General features: G+C 44.8%; 1 protein-coding gene across 6 annotated transcripts in view; it reads right to left on the reverse strand.

The window, feature by feature from the left end:
- Nucleotides 1–7577, reverse strand: part of PAN3 (poly(A) specific ribonuclease subunit PAN3) — an 81633-nt gene extending 74056 nt beyond the window's left edge. For 5 of the 6 annotated variants that reach the window (XM_065627749.1, XM_065627768.1, XM_065627759.1 and 2 more), the window contains exon 1: nt 6926–7577. In XM_065627749.1, the coding sequence (XP_065483821.1) occupies nt 6926–7340 (415 nt within the window). In that variant the 5' untranslated portion in view covers nt 7341–7577. Of the gene's footprint in view, nt 1–6226; nt 6796–6925 lie in introns of those variants that run through there. The other variant, XM_065627784.1, reaches the window with a different exon arrangement.
- Nucleotides 7578–14592: the final 7015 nt, after the last annotated feature.

Below are 14592 nucleotides of genomic sequence, written 5' to 3' on the forward strand. Positions count from 1 at the left end.
GCGATGAGATATTCATGGGCAAGGAAAGCAAAACAGCAGTCTTTTTTTACCATAATATTAAATGACTGGGCTGTCTTTTTTTTTTAAAATTTATCTTGCATATCATAAAAGCATCTGATAAAGACTGAAAGAAGGACAGGTGTCATCCTTTTGCTCTATAAAAAACCCGGTACAGAGTCTAGAGTAGCAGGGCTTCTCCTCATGGACCAAGTCCAAAAGCATAGTGATAATACAAATCAAAATTTATACTTTTTCAGAAGAGTAATCAGAACTACTCTGTTATCAGAAACAACAATTCAAAGTAATGTAATTACTTAATATCACAGCTTTCAGAGCTAAACCTCTCCAAAAGCTTTCACAAGTCCTAATACATTGCATCAAATTATTTGATAACTGCATCAAATTTTTCAAAGCGCATGTTTAAGCTTTTGTTTTCAACAGCCTCTCTGTACTGAAAACAACTTTTTTTTATACAAATAGTTGTATGAAATGTGTGTAGCTAACCTGATCAAAATCTTAGGGCATTTTTCACAGCAGTGGGGGAGAACACATAAAAGAAAGGTCTTCCTGCCAGTTGCATCAGCATTAGACCAACTGAAGTCAAGAGAGTCTACCCACAGACTATAGCGTAGTAGATATGTATGGGGTAGATATGTTGCATATCGCATAACTAACCTGACAATAACTTGTACAATGCATGTCTCTACTCTCACTTTTGTATATCTGTACTTTGTTTCTAAATCTCTATTCTCAATTTTTTTTTTTTTTTTTTTTTTAAAAAGGGTCAGGAGTAAAAGGCTGTTAGGAAGTAAATTAAAAAATACAAATAAGTTCTAAGCACAAACTATGTTTGAAGATCAAACAAAACAACCACGTAATTGGAACTTTAATTCCTGGAAGACTCATGGAATGAACACACACACAGAGCATAATCTACTCCAACTCATCTCCAATACACAGTGAATAAACCAAACCATTTTTCTGGTGGTGTAATGCATCACACATCTTGACTAGAAAGCAATAGATCAGGAAAAAATCAGCCGCATCAGCTTACTATCTAAATCCCTCCACTGACCCCCTTTTTCTTCAGTTGCCTCACAACCAAGATTATTTTTTCTGCTTTTGAGGTTCTACTGAAGTGCTTCTGCCTGTGTTTATCACCCCAACCTCACTTACCATTTGTCCACTTTTCCCACAGCAGTCTAAATTTGCTTCTAGGTGGTTCCTTACATATGGAACTCTTTCTGAGCTGGTCCCCAATGTCACTATTTTCTGAGCATTCAAATGCTTCCTGAAGGCCCGCTTCTACAGTGATATCTACAAAAATCAGTTATCTAATATCTGCTAGATAGAAACTAAACGGGGATGCTCTGTATCTTAAAAAAAAAAAAGCCACTGTCAAAACTTAAGTTATTAAGCTATAGCATACAGAGTTTGCTCACATGATGTAACTATCCCCCACACACACTCGCTTTCATTTTTTGCCTTTGAAGCAGAAAAGCAATTACAAATAGTAATAGCGCTTTCTTTACATTCTTCAATACCCAGCACAGGGTGGGTACTACCAGAAATAAATAATTACCAGTACTCCTCAGGTATCTATAATTCCTGTGGAATACTTGGACTTTGAATGATTTCCCATACAATAATGAAAACTCATAATGTATATAAACAGAAACGATCAGTTTCCAAGCCAATTAATAGTGTATTTTTTTTGAAGTTTCATATGCTTAATCTGCCCCTCAAAATCCCATGTGATTTTGCAGATTGAGAATTTTTTCCTTCTCTTTCTTTTTCCTTCACTCCCCCAAATAATTCTCCTCCTCATTTCATTTCCACATGAAACACGTAAAAGGAGAAAGAAAATCCATGTCTATAATTTCAAGATTTCTGGAGCTGACATAAGAGACAAAAAGTGATTAAGTGAAATCTGTAATTTTCATTTTCTCCCAAGCATCTCAAACTGGTTATTGTTTTCACTCCTCAATTCTCAGTTGTCTCTAACCTTCTCCAAATGTCTCAAAAGTCTCTTCAATTCTCAGAACTGTCTCCTCATTTCTTAAAAATATTCAGAGCAAAACAAGATGACAGTTGTATCAACTCCTGGAAAAGTCATCAGGAAAATTAGAAGGGGAAATGTCTCTCTAAAAAGAAAACTGAGGTATACAACAACCCATACAGCATCACTTGCAAAAAGTACAAGAAAGTTTGGAAAAAGAATTCTCAACCATACATCACACACTATAATACCTAGTTTCTGTATACGAGCAAAGAAGAAACAAACCCAGGGAAAAGTGACCACTATGTGACACACCACAACTATATTTTCATTTAAAAGTTTAAGATAACTGCCTGTTTCTAACTACTTCAAGCTGTAAATACTGAAATGCTACCAAAGAGAAGAAAAATCCACATTTAGAATAATCCTGACCATTGTTTTGCTGCATTAAGAAGTATAATCCAACAGATTATCTTCAGTGTTTGTTTTGCTGAATAGCTTATCTTTCCATTTTTTTCTATATCCACGGCTTCATTTTGTTTAAAAAAAGGAATGGACTTGTAAAGACCTAAACACCTTTTAAGAAACAAAGGATATATACAAATGTATAGGCCTTTAGACTCCAAGTCTAGCGTATTTATGGATTTCACAAAACCTAAGCTGTAACACTTACTAAGCTAACTACCAAGTGATTGCATACAGAGTTGCTAGAGCAATGGCAACTACCCACCACTGCTGTCACCAGTCCCATAACATGCAGGTGACAGGGTGCATAAATAGCTGTGATGCTTTTATTAGGCTAACCCAATGCAACCCAACCCCTGGTGCCCCTTTCTACCTTCCCACAGGCTGGCAACAAAGCCTATTCCCAGACAGGGTTTCTCAGCAGCTGGGGAGAAACAGAATGAGGCCGCTTGAGGAAGCATCACGGGCACCTTGCAGAAACACAGCCCTATATTTTGACTACAGATTTCCTAGAAGGACTTTGAGAAAGGCTTTCTGGTGGAGAACTAGATGGAAATATCTCACAAGGATAGGTGAGCTAACCTCTGGTGCAGGTATGGCAGGCAGCAGCAGCACAGATGCCATGCTCAGCTCCTCTGCAGGCAGCTCAGCAGCGCCCAACCACCCACCCATCCACCCACCGGTGCTGCTGCCGCCGCTGGGCCTGGGCAGCACAGGGAACTCCCAGCTCAGGGCCGCTGTGTTTTGGTCATATTTATAGGCATCAAAGACAAGATGAAAGAGTGAGCACTATGCAAAAGGCGAGGTGGAAGTTAGCAAATGTTTAGAGCCATACCTCAGTTCATATCCATTAATATACAACATCTACATGCAAAAGAATATTACATTGTTAAACTACTCAAAAGCTAACAAATACAATTGCAGTTGCCCATGCAACTTTAACTTGTCCAGCTTATGTATAGACATGATACATTTTAATACCACAATGACATTTTTCTCTAGTTCCTCCCTCATGCTGCATCAACGAGGGACAGTGCCATAGGAAGGAGGCAGCAGCATGCAGCAAAGCAGGCTTGCATCTTAGAGAAGTTGGGAAGTGCCAGACAGAACAGAGAGCAGATACAAGAGGATAAATTTTTCATGCTATTATGTCCCCCACCCATCCTTCCCTGGGCTGTTCCTTAAAACCCTACTCATCATTCCTATCTTTTCCCCTAAATGCCAAATAACATTTAATTGCCCCACCTCTGCTCCTTCTACAGCCTTCTCAGATGAGGTACTGCTGCCACTGCTGCTCACTGGGCTGACACATGGGATATACATCTACTAGAAAAGCACTACATGCAGATTTTGGCAGTTAACAAATCCAGAGGAAACTTTTTTCTCTTTTTGTTTTTTTGGGTTTTTTTGGTTTTGGGTTTTTTTTTTGTCACAGAGGTCTTGTGAAAAGGGTTAGATCTTTCTGGTTGGTTGTTTTGTTGTTTTTGTTTTTTTTTTTTTTAATCAAACTTTAGACAGATATTACCAGCTACGCCTCCTATATTGTAGACAGTCAGGTCTGTGCTAACTTCTGAGTGTGGGCAAAGCTCACTGGCATGGTCAGTCTCATTTCCCAAGAACGTTAAAAAGCCACACAGTCAGTCCAAAGCCACATTTAGCCCACTACCTCATCTCTAACACAGGACAGCAGCGGATATGTGAACAAAAGCATAGGCATGAGGCAAGGATAAAGCAGGATTTCTCAGCAGGCTCTTAGCCACATGTAGAGGAAGATGAGTCTGATTCAAAGATGATTTTTTTGCAATTAATAATACCAAGCAGAGTTTTCTTCCAAGAACATCTGATGACTTTTGGAATCTGTCAGATGTCAGTATCCAAAACACCTATGGCATAGAACAGCTGGACCACACATCATGCAAGAAACTTCTCCTGGTTAGCTCTGAGGATGTCACCTGCTCATTCCACTTCATACCCTCGTAGTGAAATACTTGTGCACTGGAGTAGTTCTTGTATTTCCACTGTTCCTTATCACTCAAAGTTTCCACTCCTTATCACCCAATGTTCCCATCACCTATGTTGTGAAAATAAGTTGGTATTCGGGGAGCCTTTGTGATTACCACAGAAAAACCTATAAGTAAATTAATAATCCTGTACTCAAAGCAGGATTAGAGTAACACACATGTTAGAGTGAGGCGCTGACCCACTTTTAACAATAAATAGGACTACACAGTTAATTAGTCAATGAGAATTATCTGCTCTGTGCACTGAATGAGGCTGTGGTCCAGTGAGGAAGGAGGAAGAGAAGGTGGCAGCCATATAACTGAAGGCTACTAAATACTTCTGAATTAGGAAAGACAGTCAGTGAGACTTTACAGGCAGGTGATTTTTGGCAATTCCAAATTTCATGTTCTTATCTCTATTATTTCATACAACTCTGTGTGTTACTTTCTATATCCATAGAAAGAGAACTTTAATTTCATTTGGAAATCATACTGTTAATACTACAGGTCATCAGAAAGGTAAGGATTTTAGATATTAGTTTGTCAGTACTCATACATATCAACTCCAGATTTTGAACAACTATTTTCCTTATTTGTTTCACAAATGCATACCAAAGCAAAGCAGCTTAGAAGAGAGACTGGGCCCACTACCTGCCTCTTCAACTTCAATTTCTCTCTCCTTCCTTTTCTTACTCTTTCTTCCTAGTTAGTCTCTTTCCCGTAAGATCATCTTCTACCAGTCCAAGCTTTTGCCTCCTATCACTTCAAGTGAGGTGGCTTTCCCAGCAGGTAATCACTGATAACACCAGAGTGGGTGCAACCACAGAGAGCTCTACGTAATTTTAAACCTCTGACACATTCAATAGAAGCAAGTTTTTCAAATAATTTAAGTGCTCAGCAGTATCAACCTCTGAGCACACACAAATTCTGAATTTTTTTTCTTAGATTTATGGCTCAGGCAAATTTTGGAACTCTTTCTTACAACAACAGCCTTCATATAGGTGCTTTTACCCCCAAGCCAAATTGTGCATCCTCTCCCCAGGCCTGAATATACCCTAGTTTAACAGAGTTTAGTGACTTCCTTTTGCATAGGGAAAAAAAGTGTATTTCACGCCTAACTCTGTCCAAAAGAATAATGAACAAAGATCAACTTATCACTGCTGAATCTCTCCAATGTCTACCTGTTAAAAAAAAAACCACAACAGACAAAAAAACCCCACACAAGAAAAACTTCAGCTTGAATAACTGAAACTTGACAAAATGACCAAAGTCTGAAAATACTGTATTTTAATAGAAAGCATTAAGCAATTTTATATTATAGGCTCCTTCTGAAAGGGTAGACATGACAGTCCTGTGTTGCTGTAAGACACTGACAAGCTACCAACTACAGAGATAACACTAAGTGGCACAAGCTCACCAGACCTGGCAAAATAGCAGTTGCAGGTTCCTGAAATATGTATGAAGCACTAAAAACGTGCATACAGTATGTTCAGTGTGGTTGCATCTTAATTTTATAAAAAATATGGTTGTGGCCATTTAGTAGTTGAGTCATTTAATGTAAACAAATAGCAGGTTTATGACAGAAATCAATAATGCAACCAAATTTAATATACTAATTTAAAGGGGCACAACATTTCTGAAGGAGCATCTTTTCCTAGCTACAAAGTGCTCCTTTACCTACAAAATTAATAGTTATTAAAATGAGTTTACTGCAAACACCATCTAACTATTAGACCGCACATTAGGAAGATGCATAACCAACCAGTAACAGCAATGCCAGTCTGCATGGCATACAGGCAATCTGAACTCTCGTCATGTGAGAAGGGGCTGCATATGAAGGTTGAAGAAGCCTTGGAAAAAAAGTTAGAGGCAATTTCTGCTCACAGTAGCAGATAATGCAAATATATAGTTATTTATTAAATTATTCTGTATATTTTTAATCTAACATTTCAGCTGGAGCGTTTAAAACTTCCAAGAGCTGCAACTCAGCATGGGTTGTTTGGAGGAGCCCATCCAAGGGTACCACTTGGGAAAGCGCTGCCTCCCTGCAACCACCCTCCTCTCAGCCCGACTTTGTGCAGAGAGGTCCAGCGAACCCGCGTTGAGATGACCAAAGGGCAGCTGCCCGGGCGTCCCCCAAAGCCAGCGGCGGGGACCCCCTTCCCACACACACCTGCCAGCTCCTTCCCCATCAGTCACGGCCTGGTCCCCACTGCGTGCCCCGGGGCGGCCGGCACAGCTCCGGCCCGACCCGCCCGGGACCCGCCGCGGCGCCCAGCAGCGGCCGAACGCGGGGGGCCAGGCGGCGGGGCGGGGAGGGCGGCCGGGGACCCCCGCCGCCACCATAGCTGTTGTTATTTGTTTCCGGTAGCACCACGCGTGCCGGGGAGCAGGAACAACGCGCCGCCCGCCCCCCGCCGCCCCACACCGCACCACCCCCAGGCCGCCCCGCCGCACTCACTCGCCAGCCGCGGGCCATCCAGCCCCCCGCCGCCTCCGCCGCCGCCTCCCGCCCCCAGCTCGGCTTTCTTAGGCCCCACGACCGCCGCCGAGCCCGGGCTGGCCCCGTGCGGTGGGTAGCCAGGCCCGGCGGCGGCGGCCGGGGGGATGCCGAGCGGGAGCCCGCTGAGGGGGGCGGCGGGCCCCGGGCCGGCGGGGGCGGTACCGGGCTCCTCATGCAGGAACTGGCACTCCTCGCCGTAGAAGCAGGTCTTGTCCTTGGCGTAGTAACGGCAGAACTTCAGCTTCACGGCGCCGCCGCCGCAGCCGACCCCCGCCCCGCCGGCCACCGGCCCCGCCACGCCGACCCCCGCCGGCGGCGGCGGCGGCCCCACCACCGGCGACGGCGACGAGCAGGGCAGGCCGCTGCTGTTCATGGCAACCGCCCCGCCGCCGCCGCCGGGGTCGACACCATGGGGAAGGAGGGCGGGAGGGAGGGGGCGGGGAGGGGGAAGGGGCGCGGGAACCGCCGTCACCCCGGGCTCCGGCTCCGGAAGGGGGAGGAGGGGGCGACTCCGCGCCTCTTAAAGGGGCCGCGCGGCCCGCGGCGGGGGCGGCGGCGCCTCCTCAGTGGTCCCGGCGCTCGGGGTTGTTTATGCCATTTTCCTCTTCCTGAGCGGCCGCACGGGCGCGCCTGCGCCGGCGCGGGGCATGCTGGGTAGCGCCACCGGCCGCCGGGCGAAGCCGAGCCGCCCGCCGAGCCGGGGCTGAGGAGGGGTTGCTGGCTGCCGCGGGCGGGGGCAGCCCGAAGAGGGGCCGGGCGGGAGCGGCGCAGCCTCGGGCGGCCAAGCGCGGTGTCCGGCGGGGCGGGAGGGCGCAGGGGCCGCCGCGGGGCGCGCAGACTGTACAGCCGCTTGGCCGGCTGCGCGCGCGCGGGCGTTAACCGTCGCGCGCGGCGGCGGCGTCCGGCCGTTGGACGAGCGCGGCCCGCGGACCGTAACGCTCGTCCCGGCGGGGCGGGTGACCCCCTGCCGCCCCCCCGTGCCCTGGGGCCGGGGCGAAGCGGAGCCCAGGGCCGGGCCGCTCGGCTCCCGTGCCGTCTCTCAGGCTGGTTCTCCTGCCTTTCCCCCTCGCGAGGTGGGGGTCACGGTACCGGCGCTCCCAGCAACGTCTGAGCCCGTTTACCCCCAAAAAAACCTCTTTCCTGCTGATAAACACAGGGCAGCCCGTTGGCTTTTCCCTGCTTGCTGCGTGAGAACAGAGCCTGAGGGGTTCACCCTCTCCAGGCGTTGAATTGGCGTGCCTGGTGTTTTTAAGGGGATGTTTGAAGTGTTTTCCCCTGAGCGTGGAGAATTTTGTTATTGACTCACTTGCTAAGCTACTCAAGACTTTTTTTTTTTTCTTATATTGTTGGTATAGCTTGTGGTGCTATGGCTGAAGTGATGTATATCGTGGAAAAACATGACATATTAAAGCACACTTGACATTCTGGTAAGAAAAAAATTTATTGTAGAATTCAGATTGCTTTTTTTTTTTTGTGTCGTAGTGTTCTGTTATATTAAAAATGAAAATAAAATCAGGGCCTTCCTCCAAGATGCCTTGACAGAGTGTGCAAAAAGAAATGTACAAAAATAATGAGTGAGCTTTTAAATGTCATAACAAATCAAAGTCTTCCTCAGATAAAGTCTTTAAAGACTTTAAGAAGCAAGCATGCCTTAAACCGATGTCTCAAGATCAACATTTGTGCAGTCAGAAGTGTGGCTTCTACAATCTTATAAACCAGATGAGGAAAAAAAGGTGGTTACTCTACAAAATAAGGTTGGACAGAAAACTAGAGAAGAGCAAGGCTGTAAGAGTCAGGGTTGAAGTCCTAGCCTGGTATCCCAAGAAAATAAGACGAAGGTATGATAAGAATATGAATAAGATGAAGATATAACTTCTCTGTCATTCCCCAGCAATTTTCAGCCTTTTGCTTCCTTTCAACTGAATGGCAAAAAGCTCACAGCTCGTGTGTTCCTACAAGTTCGGTAAAGTAGGTAAAAGGGTGGAAAGGCCCTCTTGATGTCTGGGTAGGAGCTTGGACACAAACCACAAGAAGCCCTCATAAACACTTCAACCATGGGAAATGTTTCAGCCCCAACTTGCACCTTCCCAGATACAAGAAATCATTTTAGTACATGGATGAGAGTTGGTCCCAGCTGCTTTAGCTGAGGTGCCCACAGGGCTACTTAGTTGTGTATCAATCAGCCCCTTGGCATTAGTGTTACACCTTTGAGGAGTGAAACCAAGGGCTTCCTTGCACTGTGAGCTGCTGCAGCTACACAGAGGTGCTCACAGGGAAAACTTCCCTCGGCTGCTGCAGTGGGGAAAGGGAGAGCCTGGGAGTGCATTGGTTGTTCTCCCTTTATCCTGGGAAGGTGCCAGCACAGGCAGAGGTCTCAGGCAGATGGAGCATCCGGGGTCTGTGGATTCATAGAGGGGAATGGGATGTGGAAGATGCTGTGCTGGGGTGACGCCAGGCGTAGGGGAATAGAGGAGCCCAGTATCACCTGCTGAAGCCCCCTTACCAGCAGTCTGTTTACCAGCCCTTATTCCAGGGTTGGCGTCCCCTGGAAAAACCTCCCCTTCCAGAAGGGTCATACTCAGTGGACGAGTTATATGTATGTGTGAGGAGATTGGAAGGGGCTGCAGAATTATGTTAATGAAGGGAGAAGAAAAATCTCAGCTTTCCCAAGCCCTGTGGATCTTTTATCCAGAGCTTTAGTTCTGTGGATTTAATGGTATCAAGTTATCTTACAAGAGATTTTGTGATACACATAGGGAAATACCTTTTCTGGGTAAACTGGTTGAACATGAAATGAATTCTTCCAAGCAAAGACTTCAGTTGTGTAACCACTCCCACCACTGAAGTGTATTCTAACCTGTGTTTTCAACCTTGTGAGACTGCTTTTCCCACAGCTCTTTTGCTGATCCGTGCATATGTCTAATATTACATGTGCACAGTGAGGTTAGGAACAAGGACACAAATGGGCTTGTGTATACACGACCCACATTTTTCCTGTCTGCATGCTGTAGCTCAGGCTGAAAACATTCCCACTGTATGCGGGAAGAGCTGAGATAGGGACTGGGCAGTAGCACCTGATCCTGCCAGCCGGAGTGCCGAGATAGCAATGAGACATACGGTACAGTGCCAAGGGTGTTGGGGTTCTCCCCCACCGAAGCTGGTATGTTGTACCTGAGCTACTGAGCATCAAATCAGCTTGGAAACATCCCTCATCTTCCCTGTGTTTTCTTGGCCAGCAGAGCAGAGCCAATAACGCAAAGAGGCTCAAGATGGCATGAGCCTCTTTTTGTGGCTCTGGCAAGCTCTCACCTCTCCTGTCTCTTTAGTTCTGTTAACTATATGTAAGGACTTGACTCATAGCTACTGAGTGTCCATATGGGAGCCTGACACTTTCTCATTAATCACAACCATGTGTTCCCCTCCAAATTTTATTTTTATTGCCTGTTTCTGCTGCTCAGCCAGAGCACTGAGGAGTCCTGCTGGCCATTCGCTATCTGCTTGAACTTGCTCCACTGCCTTGTGCAGTGCATGGAGATTTACTGGGCACTCCTGCAGAGTAGTGATTGATGATGTTATCATTTTTTTCACAAAACTAGTTCCTCTGTGAATCGAAGCTGGCACCTATATGGAGAGAGCACTGCTGTTCCTCTCCTGGGCACATACCCAGATTTATTTTGCATGAGATCCAGGGAGCAAGATGAAGGAGAAACAGATAGATGCCCTTGGGTCTTGTCCCACTTTGTAGTCAACTAATAACTGTGATGTGCTTTTCAACCCAGAAATGGAGAAATTCTCCTGTATGTATACATTCAGCCATAACCAACTGACAGAGATTTTAGGAGCTCTGACAGGCAGAACCAAACATTATGAGATGAAAAATAAGAGGTGGGGGGGAGGAAAAAAGAAATCCTTGAGAAGGAAAGCCCTGCCAAGAGCTCTTTTCTCCAGCCAAATCAGGTCACAAGCACCAAATAGCTCTCCCCTAACATTCGAACCAGTGTTGAGAAAGCCATGTCTGCTATTGAGAGTGACAGTTTCTCTTTGTGTCAACCCAAAATTAACATGTTTAGTAAATCATGTGGAAACAGATCCTGAAGTGCAGGCTGGCATCAGATAATGCAAATGAATAACAACACTTTTTTGAGGGATATAGTTATTGTAGCTGTGATTTTTCTTTAAGGCATAAGCAAGACAAATTTTGTAGCTAAGAATCTTGTTAAATCAACCAAGTAGTTGGAAAAAGTAATACCTGTAAACTGGTTTTTTTTCAACAGTACCAGCTGGTCTATTAAGAGATATTATCTCTACTTGAAAAACTGGACTTGCTTAATATTGTTGAAACAGATCAAATGAAAAACTTCTTAAAAAAGTTTTCACTTAATTTGAATTTAACCTTTAAAGTCCATCATTATAGTATTTCATTAGGAAAAAAAGTTGGTGAGATTTACAAAAATATAAACATGATCAGAGTACCCAGTCATATTAGAGAAGAATTTAGCATTTTTTCATTTACTTTTTGAAGGAAGAGTAATAAAGCCTGATAGGTCAGGATATACAGCGACTGCTGTCTGAAGTCTAAGGGAAATTGCCACTCTTGAGGAGATTGTTCCACAGAATTAGTTTTTTTCTAATCTTCCTTTGAAGTGTTTGAGAATGACTAATATGGCAGTCAGAATATTGGATTGAATGGACCAACCTGCTGTGGCAATACCCATGGGTCCCTAGCTAGGGAGTTTGCTTTACTAACAGTATCTGGAAGAAACCAAATGTTGCTCCTAACCAGACTCCCATTCACATGCAAAAAGAAATTCATTCACACTCAGTGAAGTTTTGAATTCAAATCAAGTAGCAAGTCAGGAGTTGACCCTGAAGTGTTCCTGCTAACTCCTACGTTAATAATGTATGCTACCACCAGTGTTAATAATGTATGGGGGAGAGGTCTAGCCCTAAGCTAAAGTTCATACTAGTACAAGTACTAAAATGTAAGTCTGGTTTCACCGTGCTGGTAATCCAGTCATATGATTTAGCTAGAAAGTTTCTTACCACGTGGCTGCTCCCACTGGAGCTGCCTTTATCTAGCTGTTGCAGTAAAGGCCAACCATGATGTGACATAACCTGGATAAAATACTTGGTAACAGAAACAATTCTCTCATGGCAGAAAAAAACCCCTACTCAGAAGAATGCTTTACTGTCATGTACATGTGTATGACACATTTGTTGAACCACTTCCAGTCTTTAGAAATTGGTTAATATTCCAGATTTTATAAATTTATTTTGGCTTCATCCAGTAGATATGAACTGTCGTAGCTGACGACATCTTTCACAGAAGCTTTTAAGCTAAAAATCTGACATGTACATTAAGACTTCTAATACCAGATCAGCTAGATTGCCAGCAAAAAATTCTCATGATTAAGAAAGTTAAGGTTAGTTTCTCCTTGTCTGAACCACAAAAAGGCAATGGAATCCCAGCAGCTTCCAGTGCTGAATGCATCAGGTGGAAGAGAAAACAAAGCACTTTGCTCACTTGTTGATTTTAAATCAAAGGACTCAAAGGACAGGCATCCACTGGTTTAGTATATATGTAAGCATTTGGACAGATCTTTGCCATACCCCCCGACTGCCCACGAGCAGTAAGTGGCTGGGGTGGATGTTTGGTAGTTTCAGAACAGAAGCACAAACTGTCTACCCTCTGGTTTCTGAGGGTAAAACCTTTATGTAGGTGTAGTGTTGAAAGGAATACAAGATACAAGAAAATACGAGAAAGACATGGACTTACTGGTGCGAGTCCAGTGAAGAACCATGAAGATGATAAGGGATTGGGGTATCAGCCATACAAGAAGGGGGTGAAAGGCTGAAACTGTTTAGCCTGGAGAAGAGAAGGCTTGGGGGGATCTTATCAATGTGTATAAATACCTGATGGGGGAGCCAGACTCCTTTCTGTGGTACCCAGTGACAGGACCAGAGGCGATGGGCACTAAATGAAACACAGGACATTCCCTCTGAACATCAGGAAACACTTATTTGCTGTGAGGGTGGTTGATCGCTGAATAGATTGCCCGGAGAAGTTGTGGATTCTCCGTCCTTGGAGGTATTTAAAACCCTACTGGCTGTAGTCTGGGGCAACCTGTGCTCACTGATCATGCTTTAAGCATCAGGCTGGACTAGGTGATCTCCAGAGACGTCTTCCAACCTCATCCATGCTGGAACTGTGTAGAAGTGAGGGCTGTGCACAAAAAAAAAAAAAAAAAAAAAAAAAAAAAAAAAAGGCAGCCTGCCAGCCAGGAAAGCTTGTTGCCAGCATGACATTTCCCTGTTTGCAATTATTTCTCTAAGGCCTGTGGAATCCTACACTTCCTTTCCTGGTTTTTGCATCCTTGCAAATATGTATCTCCCTGGTTTTTGTGTTACTTCAGATCCTTCCTTTTCACTACATCACATACAAACTTGTCTTCAGCACCAGAGTATAATGCTATTGTCTTAGTTTGTGTTTCTAAGGCAATCTCGTGAGAGATCATGTGCTCATCTTTGCTAACAATGCTCACCCCAGTGCCATTTTCCCAATTGCTCCTGCAATTACCTTTGGGACATTTTCTGTGGCTTCTTTTACCTATGATATGTCTGTCTAGTTCTGATCCATCTACATTTTAATTTAATTTTCCCTAGTGCAAAAGAAGCTATTTAGCAGGTATCAGTAAAAAATCTAGATATCATCTCTGGCAGGTTTCTGAGAACACCTTACTGACATTGAATTTATTTGCTTAGGGATTCTTTTTATCCAGGTTCTGTACAATTGCAGAATAGTTGCATAGTCCCTAGCAAATAAAAATATAACAACTAAACAAACAAAATAATGAAATACAATTTTATACATAAAATATAACAGCTGAAGGCATAATAAAAATTCCCCAACATATCCTGGGGGAGGTGCTGAGCTTCTCCTTTCAAACTGGATCCACTTTCTGCCTGGGGGCTGCAATGTATGGCCGTGGAAGCCGGGGAGATCTGCCTGCCCCTCTGCGATGTCCTGCCCTGGTACAAGCAGGGGCCTCACTGGGGTGAGAAACTTCAGCCACAGCTGGACTAGTTACCCCCTTAACACATCTGCAACTGGGCAGCAGATCCTGGAGTGCTGCACTCTGAGGAGGGCAGCGAGCAGGGACAGGCTGAAGGCAGAAGGACTGTGTCTCTAGAGACTTGTGTCTGAGGGCAAGCCTGGAGGGCTTTATTTTTATCCCCTAGACAAGTCATCTGCAAAACAACTTCAGAGCAGCTGTAGCTCAGTTTGAACCTCCCTGCAGACAATGCTAGTTTGCTGTTCCCCCTGGTGTAAACACAGCCCCGTGCCACAAACATGCTCCCCGTCTGGGTGGCAGTCCCCTGGGCTCTCAGCAGTGACCGCAGTGGGTCCTCTGCCACCAGCAGACCAAGTGCTCACCCAGCACGGGAAACCTCCCTTGACCCCCGATGACAGATGCAGCAGGGTATTCCCATGGTGTCACACAAACTTCATTTGGATTTTTTTTTTTTTTGAGCTCTTCAGCTTGGCAGTGCCACTTGCTCTTTCCCTCATCGATACTCAGAGAAATTATGCAGACTACTAGTGCACGAAAGCAGAAACTATAACT

This window comes from Caloenas nicobarica, chromosome 1, assembly GCF_036013445.1.
Source record: "Caloenas nicobarica isolate bCalNic1 chromosome 1, bCalNic1.hap1, whole genome shotgun sequence".
NCBI classification, from domain to species: Eukaryota; Metazoa; Chordata; class Aves; order Columbiformes; family Columbidae; genus Caloenas; species Caloenas nicobarica.